At 47.9% G+C, this 26,052-nt stretch overlaps 1 protein-coding gene across 9 annotated transcripts in view; it reads right to left on the reverse strand.

Moving 5' to 3' along the window:
• TMOD1 (tropomodulin 1) overlaps window positions 1-21,142 on the reverse strand; it is a 25,881-nt gene extending 4,739 nt beyond the window's left edge. For 4 of the 9 annotated variants that reach the window (XR_011678838.1, XM_071424556.1, XM_071424563.1 and 1 more), the window contains exons 1-6: window positions 13,042-13,241; window positions 10,443-10,606; window positions 8,439-8,595; window positions 5,000-5,119; window positions 1,974-2,063; window positions 1,441-1,571 (exon numbers count right to left, since the gene is read on the reverse strand). Coding sequence is in view for 8 of the 9 variants with exons in the window: in XM_071424556.1 (XP_071280657.1) it covers window positions 1,441-1,571; window positions 1,974-2,063; window positions 5,000-5,119; window positions 8,439-8,595; window positions 10,443-10,562 (618 nt within the window). In the remaining variant the exon portion in view is untranslated. Of the gene's footprint in view, window positions 1-1,440; window positions 1,572-1,973; window positions 2,064-4,999; window positions 5,120-8,438; window positions 8,596-10,442; window positions 10,607-11,075; window positions 11,224-13,041; window positions 13,245-20,594; window positions 20,748-20,810; window positions 20,978-21,021 lie in introns of those variants that run through there. The other 5 variants (XM_071424560.1, XM_071424557.1, XM_071424559.1 and 2 more) reach the window with 5 other exon arrangements.
• Window positions 21,143-26,052: the final 4,910 nt, after the last annotated feature.

Consider the following 26,052-nt stretch of genomic DNA (forward strand, 5'->3'; position numbering starts at 1 on the left):
ATGCACTGAAGTAATTTGGGAAGGGGTTGAAAATGTTTTCACAAGTTTTCACTCTTGCTATAACCAGCATGTTCTAAGGAGCATGGCAATATCTTCATCCTATTTTGTGCTCTGCTAAAAGCTCACTGCCTTGATTTGAGCCACATCTCTGCTCTTTAGTTGCCCAGAAACTCAGCTACCTAGGAACATGGGCGTTGTGGGGATGCTTGTAATCAGGATCCATGAGCCTACAGAGCACTGCTCCCGTGCTCTCTGGTAGGAATGGCAGCACTGAGAAACATTCATGTCACGTTCAGAAAATTTCCACCTACAGGAACTGATCCAGAAAGGCCTGAAATTATCTCCTTATAACACAAATCACAGACACCTCTGACTGCTTTATACAACACCTTACAGGCTATGTCTCAGCCCAGAAAAAAATCCATGCTGCTTTTTCTGAGTTCCTTCAAAAACAGTGTTTTTCACTTATGAAGAACTTTAGATACCCCTTTCAGATGTTCAAATTTTCACTAAAATTGTAAGTGGCATCCTCACCTTGGACTTCTTGCCACACTATTTGGATCCCACCATGTGGAATGATCTATACTCAAAGTCATCTGCAGAGCCATAACACGGTACCCAGAAGCACAGAATCTCCACTGTCACTCCCCAGTTCTCCAAACCCCATCCCAAAGTCATGAGTTCAACACACAAAAATAGTGCCTGCCTGCCCAATCCTCAGCCCTGTGTCCTCAAGGGATGGGGTCACTAGCCCAAATCAAATAGTAAAAATAAAATAAAAATAAAAATATTTCTGTTTTAGAAAGGTGTGGATAGCACAGCAAAAATGTCTTTGATGTGCACGTGCAGTTAACTGTGTTCTTGCTATGTCATCATTTAACAGACTCCTTAAAATAGAAGCTGTATTTTTTAGTGTATGTATTTGTCCCAAAGGCAACATAAGAAGTGGTGCTATGTCCTCACTAGCTTTCTACAAGAAGTAAAAGAGTCCACAGAAGGGATGGTTGGGTGATAGACAGAGTCACCTGCGAGAAGGGTGACTTCTTCATATTTTTATGGCAAGTATCTGGATTGTGAAACCTTTTTCCTCCCACCATCTTATAATATACATCAACATTCCCTCCCCCAAATATGCCTGTCTAAGTCATTAAAGCAACCTAAAATGGCTTTAACCAGACAGCCAGTTTTGGGTCTCCCCAGACCACCCTCGACACAGCTCTGTTTTTCCGGGCACTTAGAGGGATCCTTCTGCTATCAACCCCAGGCCTTTGTCCCACAGCAGGTAACAATCCATTCTGCTGCCCACAATGGAGAAAGGAAGCACTGGTGTTGTCTGGCTACATTCAGTGTGATGATACTGCTCTGTGCAGCAAAACAGTGCCTGCCTTCTGGGCATCAGAGTCTTGTTACTAGGAGAGGAGGGTAGAAAGGAACAAATACCATAATATTGTTAAGGTTGACTTCTTCCAGGTCAGGATCATTGCTTTGTATTCGTTTCAGGGTTTCCTCCACATCTGTTGAGTTTGGCTCCTCATCAGGAACTGGTTTGTACTGTGTGGGCTTAATCACACCTGCGAGTGAAAAGCAAGATGTGACAATGGAAGCAGCCTGAGTAGCACTATCTTCTCTTTGAGTGTTTTCCTCCTCTTCCAGAAGAGAGATGGAAGCATGACGTGACAAGCAGCCATGAGATGAGAAGCCACTCCACTGGGGCCCTGCAGCACAGGAGAGCCAGTGCCTGTGTGCTGTTGAGGTCCAAACGTGAGTGACAGAAGGCACACTGCCCGCACGAGGCCGTCCCTCGGGCTGCGCTGAGACCCCACTGGCTGGCACAGGGCAAGGATGCACCAGAGATGGCCCCAGCAATCACAGGCTGCTCTGACATGCACAGCACTACCCTTCAGCCTAAAAATAATCATCACTGCCTCCGCTGGCAGCTTCAAAGCCCAATACTGCTAACGTGAATCACTTACTGTTGAGGCCTTCTTTGTTCACAATGGCGCTGCTCCCCAGTGCCTCATAGTACTGCTGGTTACTCATCAAGGTGTGCATGCCAAGGATGGCTACAGAAACAGGAGAACAGAACTTATTGTAGGCTCCAGAGCCAGGAAAAGACTCTACAGCACACTACCTTTCCCTGCGCAAGCATAAAAAAACATACAAAGGGAGGACAAAGCCCCCCAGCTGACATAAATATACAACAGTGCTCCAATGTGCTTGCTTGTTTATTCCAGTACAGCCTGAGCCACAGGAGAGGAGGAATATCATCTTGTGGACAGCAAACAAACATTCAAAGCTTCCCAGTAACCTACCTGACTCAGCATCACACAAAAATAATGGGGAGAAGGCCGTAAAAAACTCAAAAAAATGCCGTTGGTAGGCTTTAGTACAAGTGGCCCAGTCCAGCAGGAGCCTGCACATCATCATCACCCTTGCTCACTGGGCACATGCCACATAATTCCACAGCCCAGTTTTGGAGAAGAGCTGTGCCCCACATGGAGCCAAACCAACCCCAAGGCAGCAAGGGAGTGACTGTCACCTGCAGCATAGCAATGCACATTGTGTTTCCACTCAACAGCAGGCTGGAGTGCTACACTTGGTACCTTTTGAAGGTGACATTGTGAGAAGCTAAAGCTCTGCTGTCTTGGTCAAAATGTAGAGAGTGGTGCTACAAACACCTTCAAATACTGTAAGAGCCCAAAAGCCAAACTCAGCCAATTTGCATCTCTCAGACTCAAGACTACAAAGCCAACATGCAAATGCAAATTAAACTATGTCTGGGGGCTCTGGTGAACTTCCTGCAAATGACATACAAGAAATCAGTGGCTTAGGAACTTTTGGGTAAAAAGTTTGTTTTGAAAAGTAACCCTGCTATGCACAGAAAGATCAAGTTGAAAATAAACTGATTTTTTAATCAATAACTTCTTTTTTTTAAAGCTATATGACTTTTTAAAGACATATGAATATTTGTTGAAACAGACACATCTGAACAAGTCTTGATCTCTGGATAGACACAGTTGTGAAAACAATAAATTTCTCCCTAAAATCCAAGCATGCCACCACAAAGGCACTTTTTAGACTTGGTTGGCACCAGTCCATCACCATGTTCTGTTGCTTTGGCCAAGAAGGGCTGGAATTTGCAGGAGAAAGGTATCCTTGAAGCCTAGCACAAGAATAGGATCTGTTATGGTGACATGTTGCAGTGTGATGTCATGTTCCATCCGGTAATATTGGGATTTAATTCCAACAATGAATTCCAGTAGTGACAGTTCATCATGACTCTGGGTTGCACAGGCTGGACAGCCAGAAGCAAAGTGTCTCAGGGAACTTCCCCATGGCCACCAGCACATTCCCAACTGGATCTCACAGAGCCAAGCAGTCTCCATCTGAAAGTCTGAGTGAGGCTGGGCACTTCAAGTGTGATTGTTTGTATTTTAGCTCACCCTTTTCTCTGTCATTTTCTTGCAGATGGAATTTTCAGGGGTGCAACACAGGTTGGAAAAGGAATTTTCAGGCCTAGCATTTTGGTAACTCAGATAGTCCCCCAATCACAGCTTATTTGGACAATGAAATCTCTCCAGCAGCCAGGATTGTGAGTATCTGGACTGCAGAGAGAGGTAAGCATCTGCTGTCATGACCGTGCATTTTGGGGCCTCAAGTTTGTGTTGTTAGACAAGAGGGACCCACTCTTTCTAAGTCTGGTGCTCATGATGCATTCTCCACAGGAACTCAGGCAGAACGAAGGCACCCCATTTCTGTCTCCCTCACCTGACCAAAGGCATGGGAGCCCTTCCAGGGCTACTGGGAGCCACCCTCCTGGCCTTGCCAAGGAAGGGATCCAACACACCGCAGCTCACAATGATCCCTGCTAAACAGGCAGGAGCAAAATGAGCTCCTGCTAAGTGAATCCTGCTAAGCAGGCAGGAGCAAGGCTATCACTGTCAATATTGAGATTCCAGAACAGTTTGTATCACATCAGTACTCCTGCTCCCACTTGAGTGTATGCTCCCAGCAACTGTAGAACAAGCTGCCCTGAAGAGCTTTTCCATGGGACAATAATTGCTACACAGATCTGTAGCTTAGAAAGGCCGATTTTATAGGATAGAGCTTTACAGGACTCAAGAATCAACAGCAAAAAAAGCTAAATCCAGGGATGCAATGCTTGGCCAGGGTACGTATGTTTGGGAGCCTTAATGCAGAAACACATTTCTAAGCCAGAGGATGGTATTATTAAGTAGAAGATGTCTAGTTGGTGCAGTTGTTCTACAGACTTTCTAAGTCTTACAGGCTTCCAGCGAGGACACTGCTAGGGAGTATGGAAACCTGAAGAGACAAAACTGGAAGAAGAAGCCAGTATCACTGAAATATTCACCGACTGCTGGACCAGCAGAGCACATGTGAGCTTCATAAGGCATCATGGGGTGTCCATGTGTTCCTTTGGCCAAGGCATGCCCTATCCCAAGCACAGAGCTAAGTCCACACTATAGCCCTCAGCAACATACCAGTATTGTCATCTGACTGTCTGACCACACAAATCACAACAAACCCACCACTTAAAATGTGTTGAAAAAGCTCCTTAACAAAGACCAGGCCTGAGTGTCCACTGAAAGACTTCTACAACCTGGCAGATCCTTTACCAGATTGCACAAGAAATCCACTGGGTCTGCTTGACTGTTTCCTAAGATTTGGTTTGAAAAAAGTTTTGCTCTTGAATGTACAGGCTGGAATTCGCAACAGTCAGTGGTAGAGACAAAGGAAGAGATCAAACCACACACTGTTCCATACATAAACCCTTCTTCCTCCTCATCTTTGGTCCCCACTCTTGATTAAATCACACAGGCTTAGAGTAATTTATTTTTAACAAATAAGTGAATTCTGTCAGAACTGACAGCGTTTAGAGAAACAGCAAAAAGTGCAATAGCTCATTTCCCACAAAAGAAAAAAATAACCCCTAGAAGTTGAACAACATTCACCCCCGATTACTGAGAAATTATTTTACCAGCAATGTCACAGAGTTCTGCATCAGAGGCATTAGCAAGGGCTTCCTCCAGTTCTGGCTCCAGAGTCACACTTTCCAAAACAGGATCCATCGGCTTCTGCTTGGGAATCCAAGCTTTTCCTATAAATGCAAAATGAGGTCACTCTCGGTATAAGCTACAGCACCCAGTTCACAGCTACCCTTGCAGATGCATTTCCATGCTGTGAGATTTGAAAAGTAGAAAGAACAGAGGGGGTACAAGAGAAAAATCAGAGGAGAAACTGAATCCCTTTCCATCAGCTTGGTCTGAGTCCTGCTGCCATGCAAACGGGGAGGCACCTGCCGACATGGGCAGCTGCAGAGCTCAGCCCTTCCAGCAGCACGGCATCCACAGAAACCCAGCAGCACATTGGAGCAGGATCATGGCTGTTCATAGCCCAGCACTCAGAAAGGCATGCACGGCCTGACCCTCACCTCTTTGAAAGCTGCACAAAAGAGGTGAAGATTTGCCAGCACTCAAGAGAAGCCTGTTCCAGCGCTGTGCAGGATCAGTCCTGCCACCAAGATACCTCTTGCTGTTGTGCATGTTGGCAAGGCAGATGGCACATTAGTCAAAAGAGGGTGGAAAGGAGGTGGTGGAAAGCTCTGGGAGCAAGTAGAGACAGCACTTCAGTGAACATATGGGAGGCAAGGAGGAGCAGGTTTAGGGCAGCTGGTCTAGCTCAACCCTATTGCAAAGAGCATGCCAGATGGAGACCCTGTGCTTTATCTCTCTGGGCAGCAGGAGGCCACAAAACAGACCTATTCCCTGCAACTCAAAGGTGCAAATCCACAGGTCCAGCTGGTAATGCAAACTTGTCATCTTAGCTGCTTGCTCATGGCCTTTTCCTGAGGGGGTTGCCCCCATGGACAGGAGGCTGGAGCTTTGAACGCAATGGGCTCCCTGCCAGCCCCCATCCCACTGCTTGTGGCAACCTCTGGACAAGCCACAACGCCTTCTCTGCTGGGGCTGGCTGCATCCCAGGAGGAATGGGGCACCAGACAGGGCTGATGATGGCCCTGCACAGCTGCTCCCAGCTCCTTGCTGCTCACGCTGCAATGGGCAGCAGATCCTTCTCGGAGGGAGAATGGGTGAGGTCTGGGATTTCTCAACATGGCATACACCTGTGACAGCCCAAAAGAAAAGAGAGAGGCTTGTGGTGCTTTAAGACTCCACAGCAGGGAGCAGTCTGCTGGGTAAATCCAGCATTGCTGGGACAGCAGTAGGAGGGCTCTGGGAATATTTTGGAGCAGTCCCCTGCCCTAAAATAGTCCTGGATCACTGCAGAGATAGTGACTGCAAAAGGCCTGGCCTAGCATGCCAGCCAGGACTATTTTTGTCACCTCTCTGAAACCAGAGTCAGTGGCACCAAAAGGGAGAAACAATCCTGCTGCTCAGGGATATGCAGAAAGGGGCTAATTTTAGCCTCAAGGAAGAAGCAACTGCACCTCAGGGTCCCCTGGGACAAAATGGAGGCTGCCATAAAGAGCCTTTTGCTCCTATCCTCTGCCTGCACGCTGCCACTCTGACAGAGAGAGCAGGAATCTGCCTCCTGAGACACAGCTGCTCTTGCAAAAATAGGCAGAGTGTCATGTGCCTGCACAGCCAGGCACCTTCTGGGTACTAAGCAGCAAAATGTCTGCCCTGGCTTGGTGTGGAGATCTGAAACCCCTGTCCCACCAGATGCATGGCTGGGCAAACTGTATGTACCTCCTGGTGGGTGCAACACCAGCAGGGAACAAGAGAAACAGAGCAAACTTAATTCTGCTGTCATGCAGTAACTCCTTCTGACACCTCAGTGACACCAGAATTTCTGGGGTTTAATTCTATTTTAATTTTAGTTACCTAATTTCAGTCAATTTCTAAGTTTTAGAAAGTTTTGTATCTCAGTGGTGCTTTGTTACAAGATTGAACTTTAAATTAAACAGTGCATGCATGATGATGACAACGTATGACATTTTATGTCACAGTATGTCTGCACAGCCCAACTCCCACGCTGGCCAGCAGCATGGCCAGGGACAGCACCTCCCGTGGCCAACTAGTAAATCACCCTCCAAACTGCAAATGTGGTGATTTATTTACAGCTTCATCACAGCTGTGAATATGTAATTTACCATCTCTGGCTCACAGTCAATGTAAGTAGTGTCTTCTCTCAACAGCGTGTTACAAATGAAAATACGTTTCATGCTTCTGAGATCACAACAGACTGAAGTATGATGCTGCAGACTCAAACTGCTTGAAATAACTCTGTCTCCTGCAAAACACTGCTTCTATCTTTTGGGCTCGCCAGGTGGGTAAGCAACACTGGACTGGGGCGCATCTGAAAGGTATCAAACCAGTCTTCCTGATAGTACTCAATCTACTCATTTACCTCTCTCAAGGACTACTTTTTAAAATTTTTTTAAAATCTAAAAATACCGCCTCAGGTCTTATTAAATGAACAGATTTTACGCAAGCTCTTTTTAAGAGAGCCGTGTTGGTCAGTAAGGAGGCACCTTTCAGAAAGACCCTCAGTTAGGAAACATGTTCATATGCTCATATTTTCATGCATTTTTTTTCCCCACTGGACAACCAGATCTTCTGCTGCAGGGGAATCACGGTTCAGAGGGAGACACAACAGCTGCGAGAAGTTACTGAGAAGTTCCTGGAATGCAGAGGCAGGGACTGACCAGACCATGTCCCTTGTCAGATGATATTTGGAGTTCTAATGGGAACAGGAAAGTCACTTGGATAATGAGTCATATACAAGGAGAACAGCAAAAGATGCCCGAAGGAGAAGAAAAGAAAAGAGGCAGAGAAAACCCCTATTCACAGGCCTCAGGGTCATGCAGAGCAGGAGTGCAGCAGCCACTGCAGGGTACGGTTCAGGAAGACACAAACCAGCAACCTGCAGGAGACTGGGAAATAAGGCTGGAGTTGTCAAGAGATTATGAAAACTATATGGGAACTGCTGGGCCTCATCACAGCTGTGGAGAGCTGTGGAGTTTCTCTACGGTGAGAAGCTCACAGGGTCAAAATGGAGAGTGAAAGGCAACAGTGAAACATGGAGCTTAACATGAGGAGCTCACAGGAGAACAGGGCAAGGAGGAACAGGAGAGAACAGAAGATGATTTCTTTCCCAGAACCTGATACAGATGCAGTGGCATGGGGATGGGAGAAGGCTGCACCGTGGTACAACTTCTGCCCAGCATTTAACAACATATCAGGTGGTGCCCAAATCAGCCAGCACAGGGACCTCTTGGGCCCACCCCAGTTTGTCAGCCAGCCTGGGCTGGGGCTAGGCAGCAGAGAGAGCAGATTCACCCCCCCAGTAGTGTCAAAAAGAAGTTTTATCTACACAGATCAAACATAACCCTTCTGCTGTGCACCCTCTATGCCTTCATTGTGATACACCCAGCATAGTGCAAAGGATGACCATACCTCTCTTTTCACCCGTGAAAGGAACCAAGTCTTCTCGGTCTTTAATGTCCTTTGCCTGCTTTTCTAGGTGGGCCATGAGTTCCTCCCTTTTGAAGGGGCCAGTTGGTGGCTTTTGTGTCTGGTCCCGCTGCCTGAGCCCTGCTGGCAACAGTGCATTCTAGACATGGAGGTGAGAAACACAGGTTATCTCTGCAGCCACAATCCCCATCCATCAAACACTCTCCCCTCTGCACTCCCCTCACTGCACCACTCTTCTTCCACAATGCTGGACAATTTGCTTCTCCTTGTGTCAAAGGTTATCTCCATCCAGCCCCACTGAGTCCCACATCATCCAAGACACGTGATACTCCTTCCCCCCTTCAGTTTCAAATGCTGCCCAGTAGATGTTTCTCTGCAACATCAGCTCCAGCCCTTTCTTTCTGGAAGCTCTCAGCCACCTTCTCCCCACTATATGAGTCTGTGCAAGTGCCCACAATGCTCCATGTGTCCCAACAAGAATCAGTTCAGTTAAATCTCATGATCTTTCACAGAGCAGATCAGAGAGTTGTGGTGGTCTCTTCTGCCTTTCAGGATCCATCACAAAACTACAGAGAGGGTCTCACAGAGAAGATCACTTGGTTGCAGAGCAAAACCCCTGCGAATCCCAGCTTTTTTTCAAGCTGCCTCCTTGCTACTCAGTCACGTAAGCCTCCATGGGAAGTTGGTTTGTGCTTGACACATATGGCACGTAAACACCTGCTTATATTTAAATATAGAACAGCCTTAATGCAGTAAGTAAGACTATTCCCAGATTTGACACTAAGCATGTTCTTTAAAGCTTTACTGGATGGAAGTCAACATTTACTTTTTAAGACATCCAAGGTGATGCTGAACAACACACTTTGATTTTTCCATGCCTGCCTGATAAAAGCACTTCATTATAATTTATGTCTGTATCCGTGAAAAGCCTGGGAAGGAAAATTACTAACAGGAAGCAGTTAGAATCAGGCAACCCTGGAGGGCAAGAGAAGTGTGTGAATTGCACAAGCAGGGAGGCATAGGAGACAGCTTGCTTTCACAAACTTCATGTTGTGCAAAGCAACAATGCAATCTTCAAGCAGACTACACCTGCACTGACAGATGTCCATAATTATTTTACCTTTCTTCATCTTTCACAGAATGCTGCCTCACCCCGTGTCTTCTGAGGTAGCTGTTATCAGCCCATCAGCCCATACACTTAATCCCAGGAGCCAGTTTGCCAGCTCTCAAATATTTTCCTGCATTACAATTAAAAATACTGATGATGCAATCTACAGCACCCATCGTTTACTCCAGAAACACCAACTGCATGTTGCAGGAACAATTTCTCACTTGGCAGTGCCCGAGCTCCTCGAGTAACATTGCCGTAAACCAGAGGCCAGCCAGTTGGCTCTGCACATCCCCTGCAACAGGGCAGTGCTGGCTCCAAAAACCTTTCACCAGCTTGGCTCCAGCAGCCCCCATGTTTGCATATGTGCAGCTCCTGCTGATGCTAGGAGGTTGCTAAAAATAAACTGTCCCACTTTGCAAAACTCCGGGATTTGGATTTCTGCCTAAATGGATGAAAATACAGGCCATTTGAAGTTTGTTACAAAAAACTCAAACCCAAAACACCAAAAAAAACCCCAGAAAACCCTCAAACCAAGCAACCTGCAAAGCATTCCCTCCTAGGTGGCCTGCTCAGAAACAGAGACCCATTTTCCACAGGATTACTGCACTGCACCAGCCCTGGCTCATATTGCTGCTGCAAGTCACAGATGCTCATCACATTGGGAAAAGGGCAGGAAAACAGAAATAAAGATACACATGTAGACTGTGCTTCCAATGTCAAAAAATTCTTCTGTGTATCTGCATCCAGTCTCTTTCACTCTCACTCCAAGTACAGGCTCTGCAAAGGATCCCACTGAAATACAGATTACTAATGCAGCCCACTCCCCCACAATTACTAAGATTCACGACCTAACATCTCAATTAAAAATTACTTACATCAGGATCCAGCTCTTCCAGTTCATTCTCTAACTTCCTGAGCTCCTCCTCTGTCAGAGCTCCAAGGATCTGATCTTCATCCAGGTCTCGGTATTTTTCTAGCTCCTTTCTGTAAGACATCTTAGAGCAGTCTCGTGGATCTCACTTTTATGCTGTAACAGAACCTGATATGAAAACAAGACGTGTTAACACTGAACACATGAAGCATGATGCTGCAGCCCGCCTGGCTGGGGAACACTAAACACTCCAGAGTTGGAGATTTGTGCTCAAAGCACAGCTGATTTCAAAAGATTGCTCAGAGCCCCCCTTTCATATCCGACACACAGATAATCACCCAGGGACGAGAGAGCGGCGCAGCTCCGGTAGCACATGGCCCCACCACGGATCTACGGGACAGGACTGAGGAAGTTCTCGGTACAGGACCCTGGCTAGGGATGTCTTTCTGCAAGCAGTGCTAGATGTTAATGAAACATCCTGGGCACTTATTTCTTTGAAGGACAATAAACCATAAGTCATGAAGCATTCAGCTCTCACTCATGTCCCTACAAGCCCCCAATAACACCGCCCGGCACATGGCACTCCAGATAACATTGTTACCGGAGGGGAAAACAGATTTGTAGCACCACTGAGTACCTCTGAGCCCTGAAACTTCCACGAGGCCACAGTGCATGGCACTTCTTCCCGTATTTTAAAGCTGCAAGGAGATCAGGAAGTATTATCCACTCAGGTTCAGGAGGCTGCCAGTTAAATGTGCTATTTAGTGATCCACCTTTCCTTGGACAGCACATGTTTGCACTGCTGCCAGCTAAGCAGCTGACCTGTGTGCTACTGCACGTTCTACACCAACCCTGCAAGAAGAGAAGTGAATGGTCGATCTGGATAATCCCTGCTGACCCCAAGGTTTGACCCATGTCTCCTAATACAATGTGCCATACACAATCACATGCATGTAACTGGACCTCTGCAAGCAAAAAGACAGCAGAGAAAAAGGTTCAATGTGTTCAAAATATGCAGGTGGGTTAAAAGTACACTCAGCATAACACACAAAAGCATATCTAACTCTGCTCTTTTGCTGACAGTCTCCTTCTGCTCCACAGCACTGCCTGTACATTTATATTCTTTTGGCTCTGTTTTTGCAGAGAATACTGAGCCCTAGATAATTTAAAGTAACTTTTCTTAAAGTGTTGCTATTCTTTTAAGTGACATTTACATTAAAAATAACAGCAAGGCCTGTGTATTTGTTAGGGAGCCAAACATCTTTTGAGTTTCTATAAATGGTCTCTTTTCAGCTCCTGTGGAACATCAGAGCCCTACCCTGAATCACATCTTTCCAGCTTTGCTTGTCCCCTCCAGACAGATTATGCTCTTATGATCACTCTTCTTTAGTGGAGAAGTTTCTTTATGCAAGTTACAACACAGCTGCTGTTCCAGATAGGAAAATTATCTTTAGCTTGGTCACAAAAGGGCACAGTAATGCACACATGCTTGCTCAACAGCAAGCCCTTAAATTTAGAAGCTGTCATCTTGTCAGACGTTTGGTTCCCCACTAGTGTGATGGCAATTCCTGCATCACTCACATTCCTGCCACTCGGCACTTAGGAAGCGCAAGGAGATGGTGCCTTCTTGATGGGAGAAACAGCCCCTGAAACTCCCTCAGTTTCTCTGGGAACTGAGAGGGTGAAAATCAGCTTTTCACTGGGCTGGTTTGCTCCAAGGAGCAGCCATCAGCCCGTGGGCACCGGAGCCAAGGGCAGCCAGGAGGGTGGATGGAAGCAGGAGCGGTGTGGCTCAGTGGGTCTGGCTGAGTGGGGGGAAGGAACCCCACACTCCCATGCTTCACCAGCACGCTGTAGCCCTCAGTGCAGGGCTCCCTGTGCTGAGAGGCTGGCAGGCAGCAGCCACACACCAGCCAGCCTACGAGCCATGTCCCGCAGCTCAGCCCCTGCAAGCCTGCCCTTCCTGCAGGCACAGAGAAGGGCACAGCCTTTACTGCAGTTGCCCAAAACACTGAGGGAGGAGATCCTAGAATAGCAGCCTGGACTTGGATCTGGATATGTGCTGTGCTACTGCAGCCTTAGATAGCAGTGCACGAGCCACCACCAGCCTGGATTTCATATGCCATATGTAGTTTTGACCATTCTGCCATGGAAGGGGCTGGAGCTAGGAGCAAGCAGAAAGGCAGAGAATAACCCACCCCATTCCCTAAAATGTCTTAAAACACCCACACCTGCCACACACAGAGCAATATCTGTCTTGGCTACATGAGGACAACTATTCCCAGAGGCATCCACAGACCCTTCCCAGGAATGCAGGCAAGACTGCAAGCAGGGGCCTGTCTGGGAGCAGAGTGCAGCCCCGCGGGGTGACCTTGTTGCCTCCCTCCAGAAGGGCAGAGATGTCAGCACCGAGAGGCAGGACAGACACGGGATGTCAGTGCACACAGGCAACGCTTCTGGAAAACGCCTCAGGTTTCAAAGCATCTTGCAGAGATATGAAGCCGAGGCTGCATATAGAAAAGGCCCTGAGGGCTGAAGACAGGTGCAGAGCCTGCTGAAACACAGCTGAAATCCCCGTGGAGAGAATTTAATTTGCTACATACCCCAAAGAGAAGTGTCGGGGGGCACAGTGCCCTCCCAGGTTGCTGGTGCAGCCGGACGGTGCCGGCACCTCGCACATTTCCCACGGAGAGCACTCTGAGAGGACTGCTCACGGAGAGGAGCAGCCTTGCCTGTGGCAACAGGACATCCTGTACTGCTCCCCTGCCTGCAGAACCAGCCGTTCAGCTCCGTCTCCTCCTGCACAGCCGCCAGGACCAGTGTGTTCGCTGGCACTCCCTTATCTCCACATCCCAGGCCTCTTCTACCCTATCTTGCTAATGACTGCTGGGAGAAAAAGCAAACCAGCCCATCTGCTTTAAATGGAAGAGGGCTTTGAACTGCCAGTGATAAGAAAGCAGGTAAATTCTGCCTAAGTGAAATTGTTTTCATTTGTACAGAGTATTGGAACACCCACCACCACAAAACGGTTCTCCCTGACTTGTGCCAGAGTACAAGCATGGTTTAACACAGGTTCCACCTTCACCTCAGCTCAAACTAAACAACAAGATCCTTCAGCAGAACTTGAGTTCTCACTCTTTTTCATTAACCCTATCACACTTCACTCAGTCAGCTAAGGAAGCATCACAAAAGAATATAAGTGCAATATACACATACTGCACAGAACTGACACTGTTGCAACTTTAAATCCTCAAAAAATTGAAATTCATATAGATTACAAAGATAGCAAGATATTAGGTCTCTTTGTTCAAAGTACTTGTCAGTCACACAGGAAGACAGCCCAAGCACTTGCATTTAATAAGTCTGAGCAGCACATAGGCTGGAATGCACAACAATCATTAAAACTACTAAAGGAGAAAAACTGAATTGGCTGGGAGATAATAAAAGGTCATCTACAGGAAAGACTGTTCTCACCATGAATATGGGAAAACAAAACCAAACCAAACAAAACAACATTGCTGATCATGAGGGGGATAGAACAATTCCTGTCCGAAGGGTTCAAAAGTGCCGAGCAAACAAATGGATGCTGAAAATAAGTGAAAATGAAAAGCATCCTGTACAACACTGGAAATAATCCTTTCACAGTGCTTTGCACTGGTACAGCCCCCTGCAGCACCATGACCTTTCTGGGGTGCAGAAACCTGAGAGCAGCACTGACGTCTGCACAGGGAAGCAGTGGAAATCCATCCGGGAAAGCAGCCCATGTGGCCCACAGTTTCACCACCATCCGAGGGCAGGCATCAGTGCTTGGCTGTGCTCCTCAGGTGGACGAGCAGGGAGGGCAGGAGCAGGGCAGCAGTGGGCCCAGGCTACAGCAGGCTGCCGGGAAGGCTGTGGAGCAGCATCCGTGCTGCTGAGTGGAAGGGTCTGCTGGATTATCTCCCTGTGATCTCACAGCCCCAGGAAAAAGTGAGGAGAGGGAGAACTGGGTAAAGTGACAGGAACAGCAGCAAGACAAATTTCAAGAAAACACAAAAATGTCACAGTGGAAGCCACACGTGCTGTGTTAGGCCTTCCGTGTGCGACACACCTGGCGCACGCTGTGCCGGGCAGCCCAGCGCCTCCCCGCACAACCTCCCGCATGTGCCAGCATGCCAGCAGCAGGACAGCACAGGACAGAAAGCACTTCCCTTCATCAAAACACAGGGAGAAAGAGCAACTAAGCTCAGCAGAGGTGTGGGGCTTTCCAGGAATAAATTCCATTATCAGCCCAGCCAGCCCTGGCTCCGGGGGTCTGGGCAGGCAGCACCGTGCCCAAAGCTTGGCATGAGGGAGGGTTTGGGGCATCCCTGGCCACCACCACACCCAGCAACCACCAGAGGCAGAGGACAGGAGTTCTGTGTACTCTGCCACACAACGAGAGCCATGTCCGAAAAAAATTAACATCCTCGCCCCAGACAGCCCAGGAATCTACCACAAAACATTTTCTGTGCTCTGAAATGTGAAAGCAGAGCATGGGGCTTGGAGTCTGGGATAAGGAGGTAGCCAAGCATGACCAGCATAGCTATTGATGATTCGTGAAAAAACTGCCAAGTTTGAAGACAGAAGTCTTTTCAGGATGAAAGCTGTATTTAAGGAGCAGTGAAGGCAGGAATTCATATCATGAGGGATGGCTTGAAAACTGTTCCTGTTTGACTCACACAGGGTTTTGATTTATGAGATTTTTTTACAGCTTCAGTATAAATCTGAGTCAAAGTTCAGAATTATTATTTTGCAGTATAAAAATAACAAACCAATATCAACCATTCCCCCTAGAGTTGCTACAATACTTTTTTTTCCTTTACTTGCAGCATAACTTAAAAGGTGTCTGGGGTGTTTTTTGATGGAGGAGCTATACATACCTCAAGTGACCATTTCCTATAAATTCAAGAGAAACCAGGTGCTTTCTGTGCATACACTTAAATCTCAGTGAGTCACGCAGGTGCAGATGAGAGGAACAAATAATCTCCAGCTTTTTTCTAAACAAAAACTGTGTTCTTATGTGGTCAGTCCTTATGTGGTGACAAACCTTAAAGCTAGTAGTGAACCTTAATGAAATCTCACGCAGGACTCAGACCCTTGTTTCTTGGGAAGCTGCACACGTGTGCAAAGGGTCTGTCAGCCTAGAGATCTTCTCTGGCTGACAGCCAGGAAATGAGGGAGAGCTGGGGCACTTGCACAGTGGTCTAAGGCCAGGTGGGGTTACCAGAAGCACTCGGCAAAGGGGTAGCTGTTACACATGTAGTGCTGGAGCAGGCATGGTGGGGATATAGAGAAGAAGAAGTTTTCAAACCCTGAGCTTGCATCCCAACATAATTGGGTGCTGATGACTCCATGGGCAACTCTGCTTTTTGAGTCACTGGGTAACCAAGACATAACCAGCTCCCTGCAGTTTCAAGAACTGACCAACAAATTATGGCCAGATCCAGCAGCAATGAAGGGAAAGATGCACATCAGCTCCTACTGAGACCACATCTAAAAATGTGATCTATGTGAATTGTGCAAAACCCAGTAGGAAATCAGAGCAGAGGAGGAGTTGGATCCATCCCCAGTGTCATCACACAGCCACACACAGCAGAACTCTTCACTGGTGGGTGCTTGTGACCACGATTCACCCTGCCCACGAGGGGAGTCAGTGCAGCTGTGCTGGTACAGGTGTGTCTCCTCCCAGCACACAGGTACCAACATCACACCTCAGCCCCACAGTCCCTTCTCTCACAGACACTACCAGAGCCCAGTAGTGGCTTTGCAAGTGACTACATGCCCTGCACTTGGGGTACTCAAAAGTTTTCTCCACTTCAAATGTACATTGTTCTTCTTAAAATTAAAGGAAGATAAATCCCTAAGACCAGTCCCTTAAGGTAATGGCCTCCTGCACATTTCTGCAGACTCCTTTTCAAGCAGATCTCATTTTCTAGTCAGAGAGGAAAGCATCATTTTAAAAGCCATAAACACACACCCAGGCTTCAGCACCAAGTACTGTTGGCCTGCCTGGACCCTGCATCACAGCCTTGAATGTACAAGATGATGAAAACTCTAGTTAAAGCTACAAAAGACTTTCTATAGACTCTGCCCTGGGCTTGGAATCCAAGCTGCATTAGAAAGTGTCTAGCCAGGAGATCCACATGGGAGACCCAAAGGGGACCCTCTGCTTAGCACCACTGAGATGCAGATGGATGCTGCATGCAATTTGATTTCCTCTAGTAGAAGACAGGTCTTTCCATGCTGAACAAGCAAAAGGATTTGGATTTATTCAGCCTGGAGAGAGGAAGGCTGCAGAGGAACCCAACTGCAGTCAGTCACATTCTGCCTAAAGGGAAATTATTTTTAAAGAAGAAAAAACACAAATTCATGTTCCTGGATGAGGAGAGTGGACAGAGTAAAGAGAGGGGATGCTCCAGATGGTGAGAAGCTCTGCCATATCAGATGTAGAAAGCAGAGTACACCACTCTCATTGCTCCAAGCAAGTCAGCCATCAACAAGAAAGACTGAGGCACTCTCAGCCTCTCTGCAAGAGGCTCATTCTTAAGGAAATCCAACAACTGATCTGCTGTCCCTTCAGGGAACTGAAACTTCTCCAAGGAAGATCTAGGCTTCCTCCCAACAAGCAGCTGTTAATCTAAGACATCCTGAAATTCATATTTGAATGAAACATCTGGAAGAAAGGATTTTGGGTCTATCAAAGCACATGACTTGTGACTCTTGCAGTGACATACTAGCCATGCAGAACATGTAACACTATCTGCAGCTACCGTCACCACCCAACCCCTGCAGCAGTAAAGTTCAATAGGCCATGGGCAAGACTTTCTGATGATGCAGCTTCACTCCCATGGATATCCTCATGTCAGAGCTGACATTCCCATCCTTGACAGCTCCACAGCAAACACCTTGTTGTCTGAGATCATGCACACACTAGGGAAGGCTCCTTGCACTCAAGCTGTAACCTGTCCCTTTATCCACTAGTGCTGAGGAAAGTCTCACACTGCTTGCACTCTCCTCAATCTTCTCAGCTCACCCAACTCCTAACCCAATATCCAGAAACTCCTGTATCTCCTGGCTCTCCTCTTGTCAATAGCCCTGCAGCCTGCAAGACACATAGCTCAATACTGGTGCTCATCAAGTGGTCTCTCATCAGCAAATAGCCTGGATGTTTGGTGACCAGGCCAAGATCTAACAAAGCACAAACACAAAGCATCCCAGCTGTATCCCCCCCACTTCACATATTTTTAAGACACACACTTGTAAACACACTTATGTGTTCTCCTATTTGGGGTGAGGTTGTCTCATGCACCTGGCATGCACTGAGTTGCTTAATTACTAATCCCTGTGAAAAACATGCGGTCACACTTGAGTCATTAGTGACACTCTGCACTCAGTTCCTGCTCTGTAACTTGAACCCTTCCACTTGGAAGTTTCACAGCCACCAGAGTCTCCTCTGGAAAGTGATCCTGGGTATCTTTCCTGAGTTTCTCTTAGCCCTCAGATGGACACCTCTGTTTCTGTGGAACACTCTGGTTTTGCATTGTGAACATTGGAGCAGAAAGGCTCCTGTCCTGCACGGAGCAGTGCCTCAGATCCTCAGGCAGGCAATGGCCATGTCCTGTGAAAGAGCCGTGCCAGAGCCTAAGCACCGAGTGCTGTTAGTAACACATGAATGCCTGCACATCCCAAGCCCACCCTGCTGCTAGTGTGGCTGAAGCACAGGGAATGGCAGGGAACTGCCCCACCAAGGTGCAGCTAATCAGTCCCAGACAGGCTGATGCTTAATTAACACCAAAGCCAAATGGGCACTGTTCTAGCAGCAGTGAGTATGCAACATACAGTGTGCACCAAACCTGAACGAGGCATTAACAGAGGAGAGACCCTCACACCATCATGCAAGGCCTGCAGAAGCAAAGAAACCAGGTCCAGCTGGGAGAGCTACCAAGCTGCACAGAGCCTGCATGGGCGAGAGCTCTGGGGGAGCACCACTGCAACCTTGCTTCCAAGCTTTCCCCAGGCTGCTCCCAAGTCAGAGCGCCCTGGGATGTACAGACTTTGGTCTGACCCAGGATAACCTTTGTTGTGTGTTTATCTCATTCACCATGAACAAGTGGTAAGAATTCCCCCCCAGGAGGGTGATGCAGCTCTAAGGCAAGGCTTCAGGAAGAGGGGGATCTCCATCTTTGGGGATTTGCAGACACAGGCTATATGAAGCCAGAACCTCTCTATCTGAGGAGGGGTCTGCTGGGAGCTGGGGATGGGCTGGAGAGCCACAGAGCCTCCCATGGTGCTGCCTCCACGTGCCCAAGAACATGGGGCCATTTAGCACCACGGAGTCACGGAACACAACTTTCTGTCCTGTTTCTCCCAAGAGCCTGGTAATTTTATCAAGTGAAGACATTTTGTCTACAGGTCTCTGCCTGATCAGAGGAGTGAGTCTTCCTAGCCCATGATGTACAAATGACTGTCAGCTATTGAGGAAAAAAATCAGAAGGAAGATCACAGTTTCCTTCCCCCTAGCTGTGCTTTCACAAAAACTTCACACACCTGAAAAACAGTGAAGCAGCACACAGAAAAGCACAACAATTCACCTGCAAACACTACATTTAGTAGCACATTGCTCTGGGGAATAGGAGCTACACATCTGGCAACAGAGGACTGGTGCTTCTTACAAAGAGTTAATTCAGGATCTTTTGTAAAGATAAATCAAATGGTCCTTTGGGTGAATGAAAGTGAAACTTGAGCAAAGAAAATCAGTAATGAGATATGGAAACCAGCCTGTTTCCATATCTGTTTGGCTTTCCCAAATACAGTAAGGGGGTGGGGGGGAAAGCAACATATTTCCAATATTATGCAAAACCACAGTATCTGGAGAAAAGGCAGCAGACCATCACAGCTGAGAAGTGTGTGAAGAACAAGATGAGTCAGGCTGGGAAACAATGCAGTGCTGAAGGAGGGGTGGGGGAAGAGCCCTGACAGGGGGAAAACAGAGACTTTGAAATGAGAAGCAGTGAGCCTGTGATGCAGTGCGCTGGTTGGAATACCCAGCTATGTGTACATTAGGGCAACAGGTACAAACGCTGTCAGGAGGTAGCACTGCAAAAGGAATTTGGTTTTGGGCACTGCAGTGTGAGCAAGATAGTGCTTGGCTTCCATGTTGTAGCCCAGCTCCTCCTTTCAAGAGGGCAAAAGAGCTCGCTACTATAACCAGAAGCGGGGGTTCCATGCCCAAAAAGCTTGTCCAGTATTTGCTCTGAGAAAAGGTGCCACCTCTCAGCACAAATTTGGACGAGAAACAAGGAAGTCACTCTTTACTGCTGCATGATCTGGCAGGTCACACATAAGAAAGGGATTTTTAAAAAAAAATCAAAACACTTAAAAACAACTTCAGTCACATGGCTGAACACCCTTGTTGGGCTCAAAGCCCAACATCCAAGGAAAGATGTAAAGCAAGTAGAAAGGACCTCCACATAAGGGGAGAGCAGCTGGCTCTGAAGGGAGGCAGAGGGCTATGGATTCTGCCCAACAAACCATCCATGACTATTTAAAAAGCAGAGGGCAACAGATGAGCACAGAGTGAGGGCAGAAGCTGTGTCCATCTGAGTAAAGAAAGGTTATCTTTAGGAAAGGCAATGCTTTTCAAGGCAGTGACTATTTCAAGCTGGAGAAAGTAGGGCCAAGGCAAATACAACAAACGGCCCCAAGGAACCTTCCCCCCTGCTAATTTCCACTTTTCCCTTACAAAAGCAAAACAGCTTTCTAGCGATTCATTGTGTGGAAAACCATCCCTTAGAAGAGCTCCCTGGATTACAAGCGCAAGCAAAAAGAGTAAAGAACTCTCGGTGCCCTCTGCAACCCGATCAGCGCCGTGCAGAGCCCTCTCCTCCCACCGTGCCAGCACTCCCGATCCCCGCCTGGATTTGCCGCGGACACGCGTGAGCGCCGCCGGCTTCCTGCCATCCATCCGCCCATCCGTCCATCCCAGCGCCTCCGCCGCGGGCCTCCGCCCGCCCGCCCTCCCGCCCGCGGGGGCACGGCCGCTCCGAGCCCCGGACACCGCCTGCCCGAGCCCGGGGATCCCCGGCAGCCGCAGCGCCCGCCGCCGGCTCCGCGCATCCCGGCTCCGCGCTCCCACCTGCGGGCACGGCTCCCGGCAGGCAGGCAGGCAGGCAGGCAAGTGTGCTGGCAGGCAGGCAGGCAGGCACGGCGACCCAGCGCCCAAGCCGTTCCCTTTCCTGCGCTGCCCGGACCGCAGCGGCGCCCGCTATTTCTGTCGAGCCGGGGACGCCCGGTGCCGGCCAAATGTTGTGCCCCGATACGGGCCGGGCCCGCCGCCCCTTCTCTCGCTTACCGCACCCGCGCGCCGCGCCGAGCCGAGCGGAGCCGAGCTGAGCCGTGCCGTGCCGAGCCCGGGCGGCTCGTCCTGGCCGCGCCGGCTGCGCCGCTGCCGGGGGCGGGGGTCCGGCCCGGCCGCGGCCCCGGCCCGGCCGTCACTCAGCGGGGGCCGGCCCCGCCACCCCTCCCGGCCCAGAACAGCTGCGCCCGGCTCGGCCGGCCCTTACCCTCCGCCGCACTCGGGATGGCAAGCGCGCTTCGTCCATCCCCGGGGCAGCTGCGGGGCGCTGCGGAGGGTGGCAGCAAGAGCAGCATTTGTTTCCAGAGGGTCTTTCATGCTTTTTAACGAGTCAGACACGCTGGAGTTTGTCTTTCGTCCCGTGGCAACGTCCTTCATTCGGAGTGCCGAGCCAGATGCTTCGGCAAACTGCCTTTTTGGGAAGCCCCACAAGATATACACTCATCTTCTTGGGGATCCAGGACACTGTAAAGCACCCTGAGACTGCGGCTGGAAAAACTACTCCTTCCCGGGAGGAGTGGTGCAGCACTGGGACAGGGGGAGCAGGGAGGCCTCAAGGCTCAGCCAGACCGAGTTGTGGCCACTCAGGCTGCATGGCCCCACTACCAGCACTGATGGGGACCTGTAGCCGCAGTCATGGGCACTTTATAAAAGCTACTTCCCCACAAATGCCACCTGTATCAATGCACCCACTAATCCCGTGCCTTTCTTTATTCCCTGTCAGCTTGCCCCACACACCCAGTGACAGCCACTAGAGCTGCTCCAAGTCTGCAGTCAGCCCAGGAGAGCCATCTTCCAGTCTTGTGGTATCAAATTTTAACATTGCTGCCAAATCTCCTTTCCCCTATGTCATCTTTGAGTCACTTCAAAGCCCCATGGATTTGCCCTTTAATGATTTTTTACCAAATCTCCCACAAAGTGTCAGCCCCAAGCTCTTCCTTAGCTCTGCTGTCTGGTCTCCACCAGCAGCCACAAGCCAAGAGTGGAGAGGTTTACCAGAGGTGGCCAGTCCATGTGAATGCTTCTCCAGCCCCACGCTTCCCAGACCTAGTGATGACCTTCATCTGAAAATGTCCCCAGTTGCCTCGAGTTAATACTTGCCTTTTTTTTCTATGACCTGCCTGGCACTGACATTCCATGTCCTGTGGCATTTGAAGGAAGATCTGCAGTTAGCTCTGAAAATGCTGCTCCCAGCTAGGACAAAGGAAGGATACAAATGGGGGCTGTGCCAAGCACTGGACCCAGTGCATGTCTCATTGAGGTGAGCAGGCCCAAGTCACTGGCATCATCCCGGCTGCTGGCAGGAGAGAATAGGGTGTTTAGAACCACCCAGTTCACCCAAATGCCTGTTTGTCCAGGCTAAAGAAGCCTGACAGGCACAAGATCAGACAAACCTGGATGCCAGTTTCCCTGCCACCTGTTTACCAAGTGCCCTCCTCCAGGGTGTGCAAGCCGGGAGAAGCTCAGGAAGCGATCCACTGGCACCAGTGAGCTTCCCTACGTGCCCACATTGGTTTTGCACTCAGAGATACATTTGATCCACTTTTTCATTAGTCCCAGCTGGCTGCTGTCAGATGTAGCTTTGTGGGCACCAGAACCTCATCTGAGGTGTCTTGGTCCCCTTAGACTGCCCTCACCTGTCTCCATCGGGCAAGATACGGATTGAGCTTCTCAGCACATTTGTTTTCAGTGCATCAGTGGTAGATCTTTCTTAGCAGTTTGCTGTGACACACTGAGGTAAGGAATGCTGCTGCAGGTAACGTACACTGCAGCACTTTTCACAAGACACCAAGTTTCACTAACCCAACCACACCAGGGCTCTCAAGGAAGTGGATTGGCATGCTTGAAGCATGTCCACTCAGGCCCCGGGCTCCTCTTGCCCTAGCCAAGCTCTAACTTCACAGAGCAGCACAATTCTCCTGTTTAAGAATTCCAGTCCAACTTGAAAGCATCAGCAAAGAGCAAAAGAACACAAAAGGGAGCTTTCAGGCTTTATGAAGGTTTAAAGTGATGTTTTTTTCATGACATGATTTTCCTTCACTTTTCTCATCTAACACAGACAGCACCTGAGAATCCAGGCTCTCAGTTAAATTAAACATAACTAATTATTAGGTTTGCCTGATGCAAAACTGTGAGGACAAAGGATGAGTGAGGGGAAAACACAGAGACAAGAGATCTTTGCTACAAAAGTCTTCCATTTTGAGATGGCAAAGAAGGTTCTCATGTTTCTCTGACAAAACAAGAGTTCCTTAGAATGAGCTGGAGTGAACACAGTGGGAGATGAAAACAGGTAAACTCAAACTTTGTCAACTGAACAAAATACAGCTGAGATTGAATAAACAGAAAAGAGGAGGTTTGCAAGTGTCTACTGTTCACAGCCTTGGGAAAGTAAGAGACCTGCTTTGTTTGTTTTAGTTATTACAGCATCATCTGTTTTCTCTAGCTAATCAAGGATCATTTTTCATTTTCTAAAATTCACAATGATCCACAAAACATGTTTAACAAAGCTGCATTCCCTTTTTCTGGTTGTAAAGTTGGGGTGAGGTCCCAAGAACTAGACATTACAAATCCACATTCCAAGGGATGATCAGCTGGGCTTCTGCACATACATCCTACATCATTTTGGCATTTATAGTGAAACTGGAGTTCCAGTGAATTCCCTGGCTGTGCCCCTTTCTTCCTGCAACTAAAGCCTTGTTTTATCTACACATAAAAAGATTTATCAGGGAAAACTTTCTAAATTGTTCTCCTCCTTAGCCTTCTTCCATCCAGACAAACTGCAAATTCTACTATTTAAACCAGACTTTCTAGATGTTGTTGCTTTCATCTGGATTCTCTGTGATTAATCCACATCTTTCCTGGAGGACAGTGCCCAGAACTGCATGGAGGGTTCCAGTGGAAGCCTTTCTAATAGCTGTCAGAATGGAAAGTAACTCCACCACCTCTTGATTTACACACTGGCTGTGGATGCAGCCCTAGTGAAGCGCCATGCATTCATGAAAGCAGAAAAAACATTCACAACCAGCTGCAACACTGACTGCTGAAAAACTGAAGAACCATGCAGGATTCTGTGTGTATCAACACTTTCCACAGAGCAGGCATGTCTAGTACCTCCTGGGGACAGCAGACTAATTATTATGCTATTTCATGGCTTGGAAACTCAGCAATCTGGAACTGTTCAATACTGTGTATGCCCAACATGCTCTGCATGTTTTTCAAAGCAGAGCATGAAATGTGTCAAAGAGCACTAGCAGGTCAATTAGCAAATGTCTGACAGGATCTTACATGGGGTAAGAGAGCAACACTACAAGCAGGTGTAAAATCAAGGTTCTGCACAAGGAGAGAGCAGCACCTGTACTGTAATGGATTAGTAGTGGGGCTGCTGAAGGCAGGGGTGGTACTGTATCCTGGGAATGAAGATGGAGAGACACATCAGTGCAGCCCCTCTGGATACAGCATATGAACGGAATGCAGAGTGTCATAACTTTGGGTTGGGTGTACGCTCTGTGCATGCACAAAACAATTCACCATGTGAACAGCAGTGCCCAAGGGTTTGCTGATCAGTTAGACTGCATTCTGTTTTACCAACACACAAAGCAGCCTCTGGGAACTCCAGCACTGAGATGCGCAAATGCATGGGACTGTAGGACTGTGTCCTTGCTTCTGACCTGGGCTTTTTAGCCACCAACAACCAAGGAAAGGGTAAGGCATATTTCAGAAGTGGCAGACAAGTTTGGAAACCATCTTCGGTCTCTTGAACATCTGCCTGGATCTGCCCTCTAATACTACAAGTGAAGAGTCACAAACTCTGCCTCATCAGTACAGAGCTGCAAATAAACTTCTGACAAAGAGCAGATCCTCAAGCCTTAACGGACGCAAATATAGCCCAGGTATTTCTCATGAAACTAAAATAGTTCCATCAAAATGCTCTATTGCCATAAAAATGGCTTGTAGCCATTAGACTTCACAATTGCAAAGGTGAGATATGGTCTTACATAGGAAATCTCTCTTCAGGAGCTCAGAGGAGTGCTTCTTATTCTATTGTCCTACATCATTGAAATTTTCCAACTCAGAACTCATCCTAAACAGGGAAATTTGCATTCAAGTTTATCTTACAGTAGCTCATCACCACATGGTTTCCTCCACTTGCATTCTTCACCTTCTGCCATGGCAGCTGAAGAAGTTGATTAATATAGAAAACTAATTACTATCTTCATTGTTAATACTACCTCTCTGAAGTACACTTAGAAGTCTCCCTCAGCACACTTAAATATGGAGAGGACCATGTTAAGTAGCAATTTGCATTAGAGTAGCAGTTTGCTGGTTTATCACTGCCCCATAAGGGCTCTGCTACACCCAGCGTACATCCAGACAGAGAGACATGCACCAGACTTCCCAGAGGACTCCTTGCTGCTTAGCCCAGACCTTCTCCAGACCACCACCAGAATTAGACTAAGGGAGTGCAAATATAAGTCCTACATGCTGAAACAGCTTGGTTGCTCAGACTATTTGCATGCATTTTCTCTCTCCCACCCTACTATTACACATGCACAGAACCTTTCAGTCTTGTTTCCCTTTCTGTCCAGTCTCCGTACTTCTGCAAACAGCATCATAGCAGAATTTCTTAGCTTGGCATGCGTCCTACTAGAAATACTACACAGCTGTGCACAGCAGAAAAAATCCCATTGCTGGCATTCCTCGTATAAAGCTTTAATATTGTGTTTAACAATCTCGAGGGACAAGCAAATTTAAATTGAGACAGCAGACTATGAAATATAACCATGTCTACACCTCCTCTAAATATTTCTAAGGCCAAAAATAAAGTAGGTTCTAAAGTAGGCTGAAAATACTGTGTTCCAAGGCCTTGAAGCATCTGCATGCTTATAGGACACTACTTTCTCCTTCCCTAGGGAGCAGAAGTCCTCTGAAGAGTCTCAGAAGCATACATGAAAACAAGCTATCAAAAAATGAGGGAAAGGAATGCTTTGAATTTTAGCAGCTGGTCAGAGAGGTGGGGTGAGGAGGGGAGCAGAGAATTCAGGGAAGTGGTATCACTGCTAAAGAACAGCAAACAGAGCAGTAAGTACACAAAGTGAACAGCTATCTGTGAATGTTCCACCCCACAAATGCAGTATGCCAAACAAGGCACTATTCAAAGCTTACCAAGTTAAGGAAAAAGGAAAAACTCAACAATAATGCATGTCTCTGACAATAAATTCAGAAATAAAAAACACTTGTT

This window comes from Agelaius tricolor, unplaced genomic scaffold, assembly GCF_023055355.1.
Source record: "Agelaius tricolor isolate 1412-34295 unplaced genomic scaffold, bAgeTri1.0.p SCAF_4, whole genome shotgun sequence".
Lineage (NCBI taxonomy): Eukaryota > Metazoa > Chordata > Aves > Passeriformes > Icteridae > Agelaius > Agelaius tricolor.